This window comes from Oncorhynchus masou, chromosome 21 (assembly GCF_036934945.1).
Source record: "Oncorhynchus masou masou isolate Uvic2021 chromosome 21, UVic_Omas_1.1, whole genome shotgun sequence".
NCBI lineage: Eukaryota > Metazoa > Chordata > Actinopteri > Salmoniformes > Salmonidae > Oncorhynchus > Oncorhynchus masou.
This window is the reverse complement of record NC_088232.1, coordinates 1,921,712-1,941,456: the sequence shown is the minus strand read 5'-3', so window position 1 is coordinate 1,941,456 and position 19,745 is coordinate 1,921,712. Positions and strand designations below refer to the sequence as shown.

The 19,745-nt window shown below is 47.0% G+C and overlaps 1 protein-coding gene across 4 annotated transcripts in view; it reads left to right on the top strand.

Annotated features, from left to right (window-relative positions):
- The window catches only part of LOC135507579 (lipopolysaccharide-responsive and beige-like anchor protein), a 334,560-nt gene that overhangs the window by 275,759 nt on the left and 39,056 nt on the right, over positions 1-19,745 (top strand). For all 4 annotated transcript variants that reach the window (XM_064927105.1, XM_064927106.1, XM_064927107.1 and 1 more), the window contains 4 exons: positions 5,758-5,847; positions 12,644-12,821; positions 13,929-13,994; positions 18,248-18,403. In XM_064927105.1, coding sequence (XP_064783177.1) covers positions 5,758-5,847; positions 12,644-12,821; positions 13,929-13,994; positions 18,248-18,403 — 490 coding nt within the window. The remainder of the gene's footprint in view (positions 1-5,757; positions 5,848-12,643; positions 12,822-13,928; positions 13,995-18,247; positions 18,404-19,745) is intronic.

Below are 19,745 nucleotides of genomic sequence, written 5' to 3'. Positions count from 1 at the left end.
CCTACCCTGTCCCTCCCTACCCTGTCCCTCCCTACCCTGTCCCTAAATACCCTGTCCCTAAATACCCTGTCCCTCACTACCCTGTCCCTCACTACCCTGTCCCTCACTACCCTGTCCCTCCATACCCTGTCACTCCGTAGTGGCGGTCTCCCTTGGCGCTACTCCCCTCCATCCCAACCTCCACCCCCCTTGGCCCCTGGCCCTGACACGGCCCAGACTAGCAACCCACTTCCGCCTCCTCCACAGGCCTGCTTCCTCACACACACTGAGGGGCTGAGGCTGGCTACGGCTCGGGGTTGGAGACGCACTGCTGGTGTATTTGATTAAGTAAAACTAACGCTGGGGTTCAGTCGGGTGTGTGGAGAAACCTCCCCAGCTGATTGGACTAGGGAGGGGGGAGGAGGGTGTGTGGAGAAACCTCCCCAGCTGATTGGACTCAGGGAGGGGGGGGGGGGGGTGACAACAAACTCTTTCTTAGACTCACTCACTTTCCTCCCCTCTTCATTAATGTATGTGTGTTCATGCAATACACCTCCAATCTCTCTCTTTCTCTCTCTTCAATCGTTCTCTTTTTCGCTCTCACACACACACACACACACTTTATCTGCTCTCTCTCTCTCTGTCTGATGGCACCATGCTGTGCGGGGTGTGGATTTATTCATTCTCCTGATCATCAGAGCAGCTCCAAGGTAAATAGTGGGTGTCAGAGATCCAATTTACCGTCCGGTTGTATTAACCATGCACCATGCCTCTGGCCATGCCTGGGTAATGGGCCTCTAGCAGGGGAAATGACCGACCACAGCCCCCCTTTCCCCACTGGTCCTGGTAATGAATCTGCATGCATGGGTAGGTAGGTGGTGGGCTCAAGCACATCTGGATGGGAATGAGGTGATAAATCAGCGTTTGCCCTCGGTGCCCGCCATGCGATGCTCCAGTCACTGAGCATGAAGGGCAGCTTGAATGGCAGGGGATGAGGAGGAGGAGGAGGTACAGAGGTACGGAGCGTGTTCTGTTGTCCTCTACAGAGGCCGCAGGGAGAGACCATACTGTACACACAGTCCAGTTCACGATCTGATGGAAGTGGTCTGTATCATCGTATACTAATACAAGAGATTTTATCATATTTTTGGTTGTTAAAATGTGATATTGGAGAAATGTTTATATATATATACAGTGCCTTGCGAAAGTATTCGGCCCCCTTGAACTTTGCGACCTTTTGCCACATTTCAGGCTTCAAACATAAAGATATAAAACTGTATTTTTTTGTGAAGAATCAACAAGAGGGACACAATCATGAAGTGGAACGACATTTATTGGATATTTCAAACTTTTTTCAAAAATCAAAAACTGAAAAATTGGGCGTGCAAAATTATTCAGCCCCCTTAAGTTAATACTTTGTAGCTCCACCTTTTGCTGCGATTACAGCTGTAAATCGCTTGGGGTATGTCTCTATCAGTTTTGCACATCGAGAGACTGAATTTTTTTCCCATTCCTCCTTGCAAAACAGCTCGAGCTCAGTGAGGTTGGATGGAGAGCATTTGTGAACAGCAGTTTTCAGTTCTTTCCACAGATTTTCGATTGGATTCAGGTCTGGACTTTGACTTGGCCATTCTAACACCTGGATATGTTTATTTTTGAACCATTCCATTGTAGATTTTGCTTTATGTTTTGGATCATTGTCTTGTTGGAAGACAAATCTCCGTCCCAGTCTCAGGTCTTTTGCAGACTCCATTAGGTTTTCTTCCAGAATGGTCCTGTATTTGGCTCCATCCATCTTCCCATCAATTTTAACCATCTTCCCTGTCCCTGCTGAAGAAAAGCGGGCCCAAACCATGATGCTGCCACCACCATGTTTGACAGTGGGTATGGTGTGTTCAGGGTGATGAGCTGTGTTGCTTTTACGCCAAACATAACGTTTTGCATTGTTGCCAAAAAGTTCAATTTTGGTTTCATCTGACCAGAGCACCTTCTTCCACATGTTTGGTGTGTCTCCCAGGTGGCTTGTGGCAAACTTTAAACGACACTTTTTATGGATATCTTTAAGAAATGGCCACTCTTCCATAAAGGCCAGATTTGTGCAATATACGACTGATTGTTGTCCTATGGACAGAGTCTCCCACCTCAGCTGTAGATCTCTGCAGTTCATCCAGAGTGATCATGGGCCTCTTGGCTGCATCTCTGATCAGTCTTCTCCTTGTATGAGCTGAAAGTTTAGAGGGACGGCCAGGTCTTGGTAGATTTGCAGTGGTCTGATACTCCTTCCATTTCAATATTATCGCTTGCACAGTGCTCCTTGGGATGTTTAAAGCTTGGGAAATCTTTTTGTATCCAAATCCGGCTTTAAACTTCTTCACAACAGTATCTCGGACCTGCCTGGTGTGTTGCTTGTTCTTCATGATGCTCTCTGCGCTTTTAACGGACCTCTGAGACTATCACAGTGCAGGTGCATTTATACGGAGACTTGATTACACACAGGTGGATTGTATTTATCATCATTAGTCATTTAGGTCAACATTGGATCATTCAGAGATCCTCACTGAACTTCTGGAGAGAGTTTGCTGCACTGAAAGTAAAGGGGCTGAATAATTTTGCACGCCCAATTTTTCAGTTTTTGATTTGTTAAAAAAGTTTGAAATATCCAATAAATGTCGTTCCACTTCATGATTGTGTCCCACTTGTTGTTGATTCTTCACAAAAAAATACAGTTTTATATCTTTATGTTTGAAGCCTGAAATGTGGCAAAAGGTCGCAAAGTTCAAGGGGGCCGAATACTTTCGCACGGCACTGTATATAAGGATGATTTGGTATTTAATATGTATGGTATAATATAGGGATGTATATGGTAAAACTCTTGCCAAATGTATTTTGGATGAACACGACAGACCACAGCTAATTACACCGGCACAGATGTTCATAGTGGTCCTGACGGACTACCCCTCACACCCCAGGCTCACACACTTTGATCAATCACCTCCATTTAATCCTCCTGCTGGTCCTGTGCCAAGCTACTAGGCTATCTAGAGCTAGCGCCTGCAAACACCACTCATATTCACGCCGCGGACAAATACTGAAAGGGGTTCTTATTGTGTGTCATCAACATTTCTATGCAAGTCTGAAATCGTCCTCTTTAGTTCCCCTTCATCAAACAGTGATGCTGTGAAGACATCGGGTTAGCTAGCTAGCGCTTATCGCCATCTTGCCCTGACTCCCATTCCAGTGACGTAATGACTTGGGCTTTTCCTACAACCCCTACATGCATTCTCTGGTATTTCAAGATCCTCTTAGTGACTGTAGGGCTGTGTCCCAAATGGCACCCTATTCTCTTAACAGTGCACTCCTTTTGACCAGGGCCCTATGTAGGGAAGAGGCTACTATTTGGGACACATCCTAGATCATCTGTTTGTAATCGATGGCCCAGTCTAATGGTCCCAGGAGTGGATTTACACTAAATAAAGAGGGAGGGACAGATCCCATTGTTCTCCTCAGCTGTGAGAGGGGTGGGGGATCAAAGCTTGAGTGGCAGAGAAAAGAAGGGTGGGGGAGAGAAAGGGAGAGAGAAGGAAAGAGAGGGAGCGGGGAAGGGGGAGGTAAGAGGCAGGGAGACAGACTGGGAGAGGGAGGGAGAGGGAACCAAAGCCCTGGTTTTTCTGACGCTCACATATCAACTGGCGTCGGTGGAGGCCTTGAGTCTAGGCCGGGAGATTTTCTCATACCTGTTAGAGATTAGGAACCATCTTCTTTTTTTTACGACACTGGGATCCTCCACAAAAGCAGGAAGGTAGGATGGCAGGCAGAGGCTGGAGTTTAGGTCTGATCTGAAATGACTTACACTTCTCTATGTAGTGACTTCTGACCAGAGTACAAATAGGGGTCTGGTACAAAAAAGTGCACTACATAGGAAATAGGGTGCCATTTCACATGAATCCCACGTATTAGTATACAGTAAGTATAGTCTGAGTCTATGGGCTTAACTGAGGCTTAACTCTCTTTTTCTTTCTCTAGTCTCTCTCCCTCTCTCTCTAGTCTCTCTCTCTCTAGTCTCTCTCTCTCTAGTCTCTCTCTCTCTAGTCTCTCTCTCTCTCTAGTCTCTCTCTCTCTCTAGTCTCTCTCCCTCTCTCTCTAGTCTCTCTCCCTCTCTCTCTAGTGTCTCTCTCTCTAGTCTCCCTCTCTCTAGTCTCCCCCTCTCTCTAGTCTCCCTCTCTCTCTAGTCTCTCTCTCTCTAGTCTCCCTCTCTCTAGTCTCCCTCTCTCTCTAGTCTCCCTCTCTCTAGTCTCCCTCTCTCTAGTCTCCCTCTCTCTCTAGGCTCCCTCTCTCTCTAGGCTCCCTCTCTCTCTAGTCTATCTGTCTCTCTCGTCTCTCTCTCTAGGTCTCTCTAGTGTCTCTAGTCTCTCTCTCTCTCTAGTCTCTCGTCTGTCTCTCGTGTCTCTCTCTCTAGTCTCTCTCTCTCTCTCTCTCTCTCGTGTCTCTCTCTCTAGTCTCTCTCTCTCTCTAGTCTCCCTCTCTAGTCTCTCTCCCTCTCTCTCTTGTCTCTCTCTCTCTAGTCTCTCTCTATAGTCTCTCTCTCTCTCTCTAGTCTCTCTCTAGTCTCTCTCTCTCTCTCTCTAGTCTCTCTCCCTCTCTCTCTAGTCTCTCTCGTCTCTGGTTAGTTTCAGACAATAGGGATAAGCAGTGCCGTTCACAGCAACGTTTTCTCATGGAAATCCCATCTGCAGTCAGTCCAGGCCTTCTCAATGAGATCACTCCCAGAGTCCAGGCCAGCCCCCGGCTCAGACTCAACCACTGCAGTCTCACAAAGTACTCTGCTCTTCTCCACACTCTCTCTCACACGCAGTCACACACAGTCAGATTGCACGGCGCAGCAGTCTCTCACTTAACCTCTCTTTCCTGCCCAATATCTTTCTTTCTGTCCCTCTCTCCCTCTCACTCTCTCTCTCAATTCAATTTCAATGTAAGGGGCTTTATTGGCATGGGAAACATATATGTTATCATTGCCAAAGCAAGTGGAGTAGGTAATAAACAAAAGTGAAATAAACAGTAAAAAAGTGAAAGGTGAACATTACACTCACAGAAGTTCCAAATGAATAAAGACGAATGTCTATATACAGTGTTGTAACAATGTGCAAATAGTTAAAGTACAAAAGGAAAAATAGATTAACATAATTATGAGTTGTATTTACAATGTATTGGGTTGTATTTACTCTCTCTCTCTCTGTAGCCCCATCTCACCTAGAGTACTCCTACACACACCTACCTCTGTTGCTGTATGTATTCTTTACTGTGTTGACCATACACTAGTACATCTCTCTGTCCTCCCAGCCCTGTGTTACCTTGACTCTGTGGCCCCTGATGTTGTCCAGAGCTGAGAGGCGGCGTCTCCTGTGACATTTATGGTCCTATATCTCTTAATTAGCGCCACCTAACCCGCCTGTCTGTCTCTCTCTCTGTTTCTCTCGCTCTCTCTTACTTTCTCTCGCTCTCTCTTAGTCTCTCTCTTGCTCTTTTTCTCTCTCTCTTACTCTCTCTCTCTCTCTACTGCTCTCTCTCTCTACTGCTCTCTCTCTCTCTCTCTACTGCTCTACTGCTCTCTCTCTCTACTGCTCTCTCTCTCTCTCTCTACTGCTCTACTGCTCTCTCTCTCTCTCTACTGCCCTCTCTCTCTCTCTCTACTGCTCTCTCTCTCTCTCTCTCTCTCTCTCTCTCGCTCTCTCTCTCTACTCCTCTCTACTGCTTTCTCTCTCTCTCTCTCCCTCTCACCAGGCTGTGGAGGCACAGATCAGGAGTTTTGGACAGACCCCATGTCAGCTGCTCATCGAGCCACACCCACCAAGGAGCTCCGCCATGCAGGTGGTGAGTCTCGCACACACAGGCTGACCACCATACCGTGCCCAATACCGTGCCCAATACAGTGCCCATTGCCGTGCCCATTGCCGTGCCCTTTGCCGTGCCCAATGCCGACCCATCTCCTCAGTAGTGTAGATAGAACCAGAGACACAATGGAATAGCCTTGACTGTCTCTGACTGCTAGCATGTTAAATGACTGTCTCCGACTGCTAGCATGTTAAATGACTGTCTCTGACTGCTAGCATGTTAAATGACTGTCTCTGACTGCTAGCATGTTAAATGACTGTCTCTGACTGCTAGCATGTTAAATGACTCTCTCTGACTGCTAGCATGTTAAATGACTGTCTCTGACTGCTAGCATGTTAAATGACTCTCTGTGACTGCTAGCACGTTAAATGACTGTCTCTGACTGCTAGCACGTTAAATGACTCTCTCTGACTGCTAGCACGTTAAATGACTCTCTCTGACTGCTAGCACGTTAAATGACTGTCTCTGACTGCTAGCATGTTAAATGACTCTCTGTGACTGCTAGCATGTTAAATGACTGTCTCTGACTGCTAGCATGTTAAATGACTGTCTCTGCTTTGACTCATACTAGCCCATCTATAGTCTTTCCTCTCCCCCTACCATCCCCCCTATCATCCCTCCATCCTAACCCTAGGAAACGTAAGCTCTGATTTTGAACCCATCTCCTCTCGTCCTCGTGAGGGGTGAGGTGTGATTTTGGGTGTAGGGGTGAGGTGTGATTTTGGGTGTAGGGGGGCGGATGAGGGTGAATGGATTAGCACTGTGGAAACATGGTCCTGAGCCAAACTCCCACTCTACACCTTCAGACAGACAGACAGACAGACAGACGAGGGGACCAGGGGAGAACCAGAGGGAGGAGGACCGGCTGGGAACAATGGCCCATAGGTGACAGGCTTTTAAGGGGCAGGAAGAGGGGGTGAGGCGGGGGGGGGCTGTGGATGACGTGCCGACTTGAGCCCCCCAGAGCCCCCATTAGTGGGGGCCCTGTGGCGCTGACAGCTGGAGACCATTGGCACACACACATATACACAAGCACACACATATACACAAACACACACATACACAAACACACACATATACACAAACACACACATATACACAAACACACACACACACATATACACAAACACACACACACACACATATACACACACACACATATATACACAAACACACACATATACACAAACACACACATATACACAAACACACACATATACACAAACACACACATATACACAAACACACACAAACACACACACACATACACACATATACACAAACACACACATATACACAATAACACACAAACACACATACACACATATACACAAACACACACATATACACAAACACACACATATACACAAACACACACATATACACAAACACACACATACACACATATACACACACACACACACACACACACACACACATATACACAAACTCACACACACATATACACACACACACACACACACACATATACACAAACACACACACACATATACACAAACACACACACACACATACACAAACACACACACATATACACAAACACACACACATATACACAAACACACACACAAACACACACATATACACAAACACACACATATACACAAACACACACACAAACACATGTACTGTATACACAAACACACACATATACACAAACACACACATATACACAAACACACACGCACATAGCGCTGTCCATATGCCACCCATGTTTACCAAACACCCCATTACCTCCTCACCACATATCCAAATAATGCTACATTCATCCACAGGTTGGGAGTCTAGGGTTTCCCCCAGACCTGGGTGCAAATACTACTTGGTTTCTTTCAAACACTGTTAGCGTTTGCCTGCCTGGAGTGCCAGGTGGGTGAGGTTTGCTCTTTTTGAAGGTAGATCAGATTTAATATTTGCCGATAGAACCCACAATCTATCAAATGAATTGTTTGCATAATTTCTAATCCCCTTAATTTCAATTTTTTATTTCTTTATATTTTCCCCCTACCATCCCTCCCTGATTAGAGTAAATTTAACGGAAAACAGTACTTCTATTTCTATTTTCTCTCACATGACTATAGAAATAACTTGTATATATTCCTAATTTCCTCTCTCTGCAAGTGCTGGACTTTCACACACAGCGGCCAATCCTCCATTAATTTGGATCTTAACTCCAATTTAAAGATTTACCCATCTTTTCCAGTATAATGGCATTTTATCATTTCCTTTTGCAAAACATCCCTCACTGTGATGTCTTACGAGGGTCCTGACTCAAAGCGAGCCACCGATGGACAGTACCTGAAAAGATGTTCTGTTGATTCTGTTTCCTCCCCTTCTAATGTCTTAATGAAATCAGAAGTTGACTATCCTGGCCTGGCGTACAGTTTACTATTAGTAACAGTATTAACTCTTCCACTCTTACAGTGGGGTGCAGTACAGTAGGGTGCAGGAGGATGCAGTACAGTAGGGTGCAGGAGGGTACAGTACAGTAGGGTGCAGGAGGGTACAGTACAGTAGGGTGCAGGAGGGTACAGTACAGTAGGGTGCAGGAGGGTACAGTACAGTAGGGTGCAGGAGGGTGCAGTACAGTAGGGTGCAGGAGGGTACAGTACAGTAGGGTGCAGGAGGGTACAGTACAGTAGGGTGCAGGAGGGTGCAGTACAGTAGGGTGCAGGAGGGTACAGTACAGTAGGGTGCAGGAGGGTACAGTACAGTAGGGTGCAGGAGGGTGCAGTACAGTAGGGTGGAGGAGGGTACAGTACAGTAGGGTGCAGGAGGGTACAGTACAGTAGGGTGCAGGAGGGTACAGTACAGTAGGGTGCAGGAGGGTGCAGTACAGTAGGGTGCAGGAGGGTGCAGTACAGTAGGGTGCAGGAGGGTGCAGTACAGTAGGGTGCAGGAGGGTACAGTACAGTAGGGTGCAGGAGGGTACAGTACAGTAGGGTGCAGGAGGGTACAGTACAGTAGGGTGCAGGAGGGTGCAGTGTGGTAGGGTTCAGTGCAGTACAGTACAGTAGGGTGCTGTGTGTACAGTAGGGTGCAGTACAGTAGGGTGCAGTACAGCACAGTGCAGTAGGGTGCAGTACAGTAGGGTGCAGTTCAGCGTGGTACAGTGCAGTTCTGTGCGGTGCAGTACAGTGCAGTACAGTAGGGTGCAGGTGCAGTGCAGTAGGTTGCAGTACAGTAAGGTGCAGTAGGGTGCAGTACAGTAGGGTGCAGTACAGTAGGGTGCAGTGCAGCAGGGTGCAGGTGCAGTGCAGTACAGTAAGGTGCAGTGCAGTAGGGTGCAGTACAATACAGTAGGGTGCATTGCAATACAGTACAGTAGGGTGCAGTGCAGTACAGTAGGGTGCAGTGCAGTACAGTAGGGTGCGGTACAGTAGGGTGCAGTGCGGTACAGTAGGGTGCAGTGCGGTACAGTAGGGTGCAGTGCAGTGCAGTACAATAGGGTGCAGTGCAATAGGGTGCAGTGCAGTAGGGTGCAGTGCAGTAGGGTGCAGTGCAGTAGGGTGCAGTGCAGTAGGGTGCAGTGCAGTGCAGTAGGGTGCAGTGCAGTGCAGTAGGGTGCAGTGCAGTACAGTAGGGTGCAGTACAGTCGGGTGCAGTACAGTAGGGTGCAGTGCAGTACAGTGGAGTGCAGTACAGTGGAGTGCAGTACAGTGGAGTGCAGTACAGTGGAGTGCAGGGCAGTACAGTAGGGTACAGTACAGTAGGGTACAGTGGAGTAGGGTACGGTGAAGTACAGTAGGGTATAGTAGGGTACGGTGCAGTGCAGTAGGGTGCAGTACAGTAGGGTGCAGTACAGTAGGGCGCAGTATAGTAGGGTGCCGTGCAGTACAGTGAGGTACAGTAAGAGCTGCTGAGATGAGAAGGGAGCAGTAGAGTAACGAGGGGAGAAATGGGGAGACACTTTCCTAGACAAAAAAACGCTAGGTGGTTGAGCAGGGCCTCAATTCCCTGTGGTGAGACACACGTACGTACGGAAATCCATTGGAAACTCGACCCCAGTACTGGAGCAGGAGGTCATATGAGTCCATCCTTTCAGGTGGTTAAAGGTGTCTTGTATGTAATTGTTTGGCCTCTCCGGTGGTGGTAGGTGGGCCTGGTGTATTTGGACAGGTTTGACGTGTCCTAGACAGACTGATGTTCAGTGCCTTCCTCTTTCCATTCACACCAGCAGCAGATGAGGGACTTCTTTCCTTCTCCCTCTCCTTTCTTTAACTTGCACTCGCAATTTCTCTCCCTCTCTCTTTCTCTCTTCCCTTGCGCTCTCACTCCCTCTTCCTCTCTCTCCCTCTCTTTCTCTCTCTCTTTCTCTCTCTCCCTCTTTCTCTCTCTCTTTGACTCACCCCCATTAATCTCTTTACACCTCTCTTTGCTGTGTCCTTCTCCACCTTTGTTTTCCATCCCTCCCCCTGTCTGAGTGTAGTGTGGTGTCAGACTCCAGTCCTGACATGTCCCCCTGTCTGAGTGTAGTGTGGTGTCAGACTCCAGTCCTGACATGTCCCCCTGTCTGAGTGTAGTGTGGTGTCAGACTCCAGTCCTGACATGTCCCCCTGTCTGAGTGTAGTGTGGTGTCAGACTCCAGTCCTGACATGTCCCCCTGTCTGAGTGTAGTGTGGTGTCAGACTCTGGTCCTGACATGTCCCCCTGTCTGAGTGTAGTGTGGTGTCAGGCTCTGGTCCTGACATGTCCCCCTGTCTGAGTGTAGTGTGGTGTCAGACTCTGGTCCTGACATGTCCCCCTGTCTGAGTGTAGTGTGGTGTCAGACTCCAGTCCTGACATGTCCCCCTGTCTGAGTGTAGTGTCAGACTCTGGTCCTGACATGTCCCCCTGTCTGAGTGTAGTGTGGTGTCAGACTCTGGTCCTGACATGTCCCCCTGTCTGAGTGTAGTGTGGTGTCAGACTCTGGTCCTGACATGTCCCCCTGTCTGAGTGTAGTATGGTGTCAGACTCTGGTCCTGACATGCCCCCCTGTCTGAGTCTAGTTTCAGACTCTGGTCCTGACATGTCCCCCTGTCTGAGTGTAGTGTGGTGTCAGACTCTGGTCCTGACATGTCCCCCTGTCTGAGTGTAGTGTGGTGTCAGACTCTGGTCCTGACATGTCCCCCTGTCTGAGTGTAGTGTGGTGTCAGACTCTGGTCCTGACATGTCCCCCTGTCTGAGTGTAGTGTGGTGTCAGACTCTGGCCCTGGCACGTCCCCCTGTCTGAGTGTAGTGTGGTGTCAGACTCTGGCCCTGGCACGTCCCCCTGTCTGAGTGTAGTGTGGTGTCAGACTCTGGTCCTGACATGTCCCCATGTTGGTGTTCAGTAATGACGTCAGAGTATTCTAGTAGCCTGTTAAAACAACAGAGATTTAACTCAGTGTGCCTCTGACATTAAGCATGTATAGTATGTTCCCCAGCTCACTACAATCATCCTGCAAATGACTCCTCAGTCTGAACAAATGGCACCCTATTTCATGTGGAGTGCACTTTTATTGACCAGAACCCTGATCAGAAGGAGTGCACTATGTAGAGGGAATAGGGTGCCATTTGGGACACAGGATGAATAATGTGTGTGAGCCTGGCCAGTAAAAACAACTCTTATCAGTAGAAGTGAACTCACATGGTTTAAAGTGAGTGTCTTGACGAAGCTTGGCAGGAACAAATGTCAGTTCTTATATGAAGATAAATACAAAATGGGATTTTTATTTGACCGTTTATGTGGCGACTGATTGTTACCAATGATAAAAGTATTAAGTTCACTTCTGACCATTGTCATGTTAAAGAACATTTCCTGAAGAGAACTGAGCAAAGTCTGAGAATTTTGAGGAAGAATGTTGACTTTTCTCATTGTGAAAAGATAGATAAATAATGTCTGGCATGTACACTAGTCCTTATATTTAGAGGTTCAGTCCAAGTAACTGCTAGGAGACTCTTGATTCATTACAGATGGTGTAGAATGTCAGACTTGAGGAGGACTCCAGTACCCAGCAGCCCTCACTAACAGGTTATTAATGGTGCCACATTTGATGAGGCATTACCATAGAGATAGATAGAGCACTATGGTTGGCTATAACCAATCACAGACGCCATAATGTAACGCAGATACAAAGATGAGTCCTCTATCAATCTGTATGGGCATTACAGAGACTTTTAATAGAGTGTTAAGGGGGAGCACTGTAACACCGTTAACATGGGGAGTTCCACAGAGGAGTTTTTCACACACACACACACACACACACACACACACACACACACACACACTATACCAATCCTGTGGATTTTTCTCCTCTTACGTTTTGTCTGTTTGTTTGTTTGTCTTCCGTTTCAATGCTGAGACTTGTTGGTTCTTCCTTAGTAATTGACACAAACTTTGTCTTTAAGAAATAGTTTTCTAGTGTCTGTTTTTCTTGCCCTGACTTCTAATCGATGTTGTCATGTGAATAATGGTACTCTGTTTTTAGTACCTCAGCTTCTCTCCAGCTGGCCTCCTTCCCTTTCTGTAGCTTGGCCTCTGAGTGCTGCCACTCCATGCTAGCTTCCCAGCTAACTTTCTCTCTGTCTCTCTCCTCCCTTCCCCCCTCTCTCTCGCTCTCTCTCGCGTTCACTTTCTTTTCTGCGTGCTGCTGCTCCTGCTGTCCCCTCTTCTCCTCCGCTGCTCCATCCCTCGTTCGCTCCTGCTCTTCGTCTGTGGATCTATCCATCCTCCTCTCCCTCCTTCCGTCCATCCGTCTGTTGATCTGTCCATCACCACCAGTATGTCCTCCTGCAGAGCCCGTTGATGTTCACGGAGCAGATGCAGCAGGATGTCATCATGGTGTTGAAGTTCCCCAGCAACTCTCCTGTGGCCCACGTGGCCGCCAACACCCAGCCGGGCCTCGCCGCGCCCGCCATCATCACCGTCACCGCCAACCGCCTCTTCGCAGTCAACAAGTGGCACGGCCTGGCCGGTAAGAGGGGGATTGTAGGAAGTGGAGGCTAAATTAGGATTATCTTGTAGAGGTCAGCACGATAAAAAAAAAGTAACCTTTTATTTAAATTAGGCAAGTCAGTTAAGAACAAATTCTTGTTTTACAATGGCGGCCTACCCCGGCCAAACCCTCCCCTAACTCGGATGACGCTGGGCTAATTGTACGCCGCCCTACCGGCTTGAAATGTACATTTAACCAATTCAACTCATATGTAGGATATGAGATATCAAGGATGTACATTTTTTGATCATAAGTCTGATTTCATGGAGCGCGTCAAAGACCAGTACACAGAGTAGAGAGTTTTGGAGCACACAGTTGAGGACTCCACGTTCATCAACACACAGTATCTCTTCCAAAGACCTTCAGTCAGTATTTATCTGTGTATCTCAACGAGAGCAGCCAATGGGCTTGTCTCGTTCATCTTCCCAGGACAGGACGTTGATTTCTGAGACAGTTGAGCGGTTCCTCCTAAAAGGCAGGATCAAATGTGACACGTGCACTCTGCCAGCGTTTCCCTTCCTCTTCGATGCATCAAGACCTCACTCCTCATGGTTTATTTATTCAACATCAACCCTGCTGTGGAATAACAGGGAAGGGGATATGGGATGATGTCTGACGTTATGATACTCAAAGACAATGAAGATTTGTAGATCTCCTTGAATTTGGAGCATTTTGTTTTGATGAGTGGATTCCATGTGATATTGTTTGTGGTTAGATCTTGAATTGTGATATTAGTGTTATTTTGAACTTGTTTGTGGTACAAATCTGTATTATTAGAGGATGTTCAGATTCACAATATTCTCTTATGAACTTGTTTATGTATCACTATGTATTATCAGAGTCTATTTGGAGCCACAGAAAACAGTTTTACATCTAAATGTGACTCTTTGGTAGAGCACTCTGGGGGACAATAGGCTCTGAGTGTGGAAAATTACATTTTAGCATCTCCCATATGGAACAGAAGCCAAAGTACTCCACAGGGCCAAATCACTGATATTAAACACATCCTTCTTTCTGCATCCCACTCATTCCTTTCTCCCACACCTCTCTTTTTGTCTCTCTCTCTCCTCTCTCTCTCTCTCTCAGGTCATCAAGGCTCCTCCGTGCAGGACCAGCAGTACCAACTGCCCGTGGAAATAGACCCCCTGATAGGTATGCCACGTGTGTGTGTGTTTGTATGTTGGTGTGTGTGCTCAAACGTGTGTGTGTGTGTGTGTGTGTGTCTCTCTCTGTCTCTCTGTGTGTGTGTCTCTGGGAGTCATTGTGATGGCAGTCTCCCTGGCCAGTAGCTTGCTGTTGTTTCCCAGCTCCTGCCCACCAAAAGCCCCCCCGTCCTCTCACCCCCTGAAATAAATCCTCCACTCTGCTCTCTCCTCTGCTAAACCATTTGCATGCAAATTGGAATGCAATGAGCTGTGGCCTGGACTGGTATTTCATCATCAACCTCTCCCCCTCTCCTCTATCCCTCTCTCTCGCCATCTCTCTCTTTCTCTCTCTCACAGTTTTTCTTACTCTCTCTCTCTGGTTTAATTTGAGCGGGGAAAGGATCTGTGTCAGTATAAATGAATATGAATGCGGTAATAATGTGTGATTGAGAATGCGCGGCGGGCGGATGTCAGGACAATATGGGCGCCTCTCATCACTCACGACTTGTTGATGAGGAGGCGAGCAGAGGAGCGGAGCATTAGTGATGTATAGGATACACTGTCTGGGAGAGAGTGGTCAGAGACAGAGCTCTAGTGATGTATAGGATACACTGTCTGGGAGAGAGTGGTCAGAGACAGAGCTCTAGTGATGTATAGGATACACTGTCTGGGAGAGAGTGGTCAGAGACAGAGCTCTAGTGATGTATAGGATACACTGTCTGGGAGAGAGTGGTCAGAGACAGAGCTCTAGTGATGTATAGGATACACTGTCTGGGAGAGAGTGGTCAGAGACAGAGCTCTAATGATGTATAGGATACACTGTCTGGGAGAGAGTGGTCAGAGACAGAGCTCTAGTGATGTATAGGATACACTGTCTGGGAGAGAGTGGTCAGAGACAGAGCTCTAGTGATGTATAGGATACACTGTCTGGGAGAGAGTGGTCAGAGACAGAGCTCTAGTAATGTATAGGATACACTGTCTGGGAGAGAGTGGTCAGAGACAGAGCTCTAGTGATGTATAGGATACACTGTCTGGGAGAGAGTGGTCAGAGACAGAGCTCTAGTGATGTATAGGATACACTGTCTGGGAGAGAGTGGTCAGAGACAGAGCTCTAGTGATGTATAGGATACACCGTCTGGGAGAGAGTGGTCAGAGACAGAGCTCTAGTGATGTATAGGATACACTGTCTGGGAGAGAGTGGTCAGAGACAGAGCTCTAGTGATGTATAGGATACACTGTCTGGGAGAGAGTGGTCAGAGACAGAGCTCTAGTGATGTATAGGATACACTGTCTGGGAGAGAGTGGTCAGAGACAGAGCTCTAGTGATGTATAGGATACACTGTCTGGGAGAGAGTGGTCAGAGACAGAGCTCTAGTGATGTATAGGATACACTGTCTGGGAGAGAGTGGTCAGAGACAGAGCTCTAGTGATGTATAGGATACACTGTCTGGGAGAGAGTGGTCAGAGACAGAGCTCTAGTAATGTATAGGATACACTGTCTGGGAGTGAGTGGTCAGAGACAGAGCTCTAGTGATGTATAGGATACACTGTCTGGGAGAGAGTGGTCAGAGACAGAGCTCTAGTGATGTATAGGATACACTGTCTGGGAGAGAGTGGTCAGAGACAGAGCTCTAGTAATGTATAGGATACACTGTCTGGGAGAGAGTGGTCAGAGACAGAGCTCTAGTGATGTATAGGATACACTGTCTGGGAGAGAGTGGTCAGAGACAGAGCTCTAGTAATGTATAGGATACACTGTCTGGGAGAGAGTGGTCAGAGACAGAGCTCTAGTAATGTATAGGATACACTGTCTGGGAGAGAGTGGTCAGAGACAGAGCTCTAGTGATGTATAGGATACACTGTCTGGGAGCAGCGTTACCCATACAGAGCAAGGGGAACAACTACTTCAAGTCTCAGAGCGAGTGACGTTTGAAATGCTATTAGCGCGCACCCCGCTAACTAGCTAGCCATTTCATATCGGTTACACCAGCCTAATCTCGGGAGTTGATAGGCTTGAAGTCATAAACAGCTCAATGCTGTGAAGAGCTGCTGGCAAACGCACGAAAGTGCTGTTTGAATGAAATCTTACGAGCCTGCTGCTACCTACCATCGCTCAGTCAGACTGCTCTATCAAATATCAAATCATAGATTTAATTATAACATAATAACACAGAAATACGAGCCTTAGGTCATTAATATGGTTGATTCCGGAAACTATCATTTCGAAAACAAAACGTTTATTATTATCGCATATACCCTGACTCTGCGTGCAATGAACGCAAGAGAAGGGACAGTTTCACCTGGTTAATATTGCCTGCTAACCTGGATTTCTTTTAGCTAAATATGATGGTTTAAAAAATATATACTTCTGTGTATTGATTTTAAGAAAGGCATTGATGTTTATGGTTAGGTACACGTTGGAGCAACGGTAGTCCTTTTTCCGCGAATGCGCACTGCATCGATTATATGCAACGCAGGACACGCTAGATAAACTAGTAATATCATCAACCATGTGTAGTTAACTAGTGATTATGATTGATTAATTGATTGATTGTTTTTTATAAGATAAGTTTAATGCCAGCTAGCAACTTACCTTGGCTTACTGCATTGGCTTAACAGGCAGGCTCCTTGTGGAGTGCAATGAGAGGCAGGTGGTTAGAGCATTGGACTAGTTAACTGTAAGGTTGCAAGATTGAATCCCTGAGCTGACAAGGTAAAAATATGTCGTTCTGCCCCTGAAAATAAGAAAGTGTTCTTAACTCACTTGCCTAGTTAAATAAAGGTGTAAAAAAAAAAATACCAAAAATACCGATTTCCGCTCGGCTCTGTTTGTCATTTTTCAGCACCAGCCCACACGCTCCACATCACATGTATAATGCGTGTGGTGAGGGGATATTTTCTTAACGTCATTTATGTATTTATACTTCTCACATTCCACAAGGAGCTTCAGTGTAAACACAGTAAATTGTATTTGGCTGGCGGGGCGGGGGGAAATGTTGATAATTGGTTGAAGTATTCGTCAGACATGGCGTGCTGGTCTCTGTCAGGGATGCCTGGGCCGGACCCTCACCTGTTCATCTTGAGTTAGAGCAGAAGAGAGAGCCTGAGAGAAAGGGAGGATTAAGTTACAGAAGTCTAGAACCTAATGTGCCTGTTTGTTCCCTGGACACAGATTAAGTCTAGTCCAGGACTAAAAAATATTTTTAATGGATAATTCTGATAATGATTTAGGATTCGACATAATCTTTGTCCGGGAAACTGGCGCAGCATATCTTAATATCTTAATATCTACCCACTACAAAGCACTTCATGAAAGATGGCTATGTCTGCAAGGCCAAGGAAATGCATCAGTCCAAAACAGACATGGCTCTGCCTTTGTTTTAGTCTGTTATTTATTTTGTCTTCTCTCTCACTCGCTCACTCTCTCTCTCTCTCTCTCTCTCTCTCTCTCTCTCTCTCTCTCTCTCTCTCTCTCTCTCTCTCACTCTCTCACTCTCACTCACTCACAAACCTCCAACTCCGCGATAAGGGGCCAAAGTGGATTTAATTTATGTTGTCCTGACTATGCGTGGCTCCTCTCCTCTTCTTAGCTATTGCAAGTCTCTTCTCCTTCTGGGGAGAGAGAATATGCACGCTCATCGTTACTCAAACTCTTAGGCCCAGTGGAAAATGTGAAACCCTTATAAACGCCACGTCCTAGATGTTTTATGTATTCCCTCACAAATCAAAATGATGCTGCTGCCGTGGCGACGAACGTGCGTAAACGCCATGCGTGACAAATGTCGTAATTGGTAGCTCCAGTAATGGTCTGATGTCTTTGAAAATGATTAATGCGGCGATATTGTAAAGGAAAACAATCAGATTTTATACAATACGGTGTTCCTCAGACTTACATGCTTTACTTAATGAATTACTGTGCAACATCTCAGTATGTATTTCTCTCCCTCTTCCTCACCTCCCCCTGTCCCCTCCTCCCTACCCCTCTCTCCCGCCCCATCTCTCTCCCTCTCCATCCCCATCCCTCTCTCCCTACCCCTCTCTCCCGCCCCATCTCTCTCCCTCCCTATCCCCCTCCCTCTCTCCCTACCCCTCTCTCCCGCCCCATCTCTCTCCCTCCCTATCCCCCTCCCTCTCTCCCTACCCCTCTATCCCTCTCCCCATCTCTCTCCCCCCTCCTTCTCCCTTCCTCCCTCCCACTCTCCCTCCTTCTCCTCCCCCCTCATCCTTCCACCTCCCTCCTCCTCTCCTTCTCCTCTCCAGCCAGTAACGTGGGGACCCACCGTCGTCAGATCACAGACCTGTTGGACCAGAGCATTCACATCCACTCTCAGTGTTTCATCATCACCGCAGACAACCGCTTCATCCTGCTCTGTGGCTTCTGGGACAAGAGCTTCCGCGTCTATTCCACTGACTCAGGTACAGCCTTTACAAATTTGCTCTACCGAGTTCTATGTAGGCAACTGACCAAGGTACAACCTTTATTGTAGAGTGACTTCAGAGTCCTATTCACTCCACTGCCCTTATGCATCTGTTCATTAAGACTTCAATATAGTCATCTGACCCAGGCACAGTTTTTATACTTATTGCCCCTACAGATTCTTATTATCTTCTCTGACTCAAAGTACAGCCCTTATATACACAGTCCTCATATGGATCTATGTTGTATCACTGACTCAGAATCAGTACTCATTCTAGAATCTAGAGCAACTTCAGTCTCATTATTCACTCCCCTTCACCCCATCAGAGCCCTGTGTTCTCAACTGATTCAGCCTTTACTACACAGGTGCATCTGAGCCCTGTGTGTTTCTCTGACTCGGGAACAGCCTTTTTGTATTTTGCTCTACCCCAAATCAAATGTATTTATACATCGGCAGATGTTCCAAAGTGCTTATACAGAAATCCAGCCTAAAACTCCAAAAAGCAAGCAATGCAGATGTGGCAATACACCCCTTCTGAGTGCTCTGTAGTCAACTGACCCAGGTAGAGCCTTTCAAATATAGTTCCATCAGAGGCCTGTATTCTCCCCTGACCCGATTACAGCCATTATTCTAGAGCGTCATTCAGTGTCCTATTAACTTCACCATTCATTTCACAGCCCCTAATCATCGGCCCTTCCACAAGACACCTACTCCATCAGGTACAGCCTTTATAGTAGGTGTAGGTATAGCCCTGTTTACTGTACTGACCCAGGTACAGCCTTTATAGTAGGTGTAGGTATAGCCCCATTAGAGCCCTGTTTACTGTACTGACCCAGGTACAGCCTTTATAGTAGGTGTAGGTATAGCCCCATTAGAGCCCTGTTTACTGTACTGACCCAGGTCCAGCCTTTATAGTAGGTGTAGGTATAGCCCCATTAGAGCCCTGTTTACTGTACTGACCCAGGTACAGCCTTTATAGTAGGTGTAGGTATAGCCCTGTTTACTGTACTGACCCAGGTCCAGCCTTTATAGTAGGTGTAGGTATAGCCCCATTAGAGCCCTGTTTACTGTACTGACCCAGGTACAGCCTTTATAGTAGGTGTAGGTATAGCCCTGTTTACTGTACTGACCCAGGTACAGCCTTTATAGTAGGTGTAGGTATAGCCCCATTAGAGCCCTGTTTACTGTACTGACCCAGGTACAGCCTTTATAGTAGTTGTAGGTATAGCCCCATTAGAGCCCTGTTTACTGTACTGACCCAGGTACAGCCTTTATAGTAGGTGTAGGTATAGCCCCATTAGAGCCCTGTTTACTGTACTGACCCAGGTACAGCCTTTATA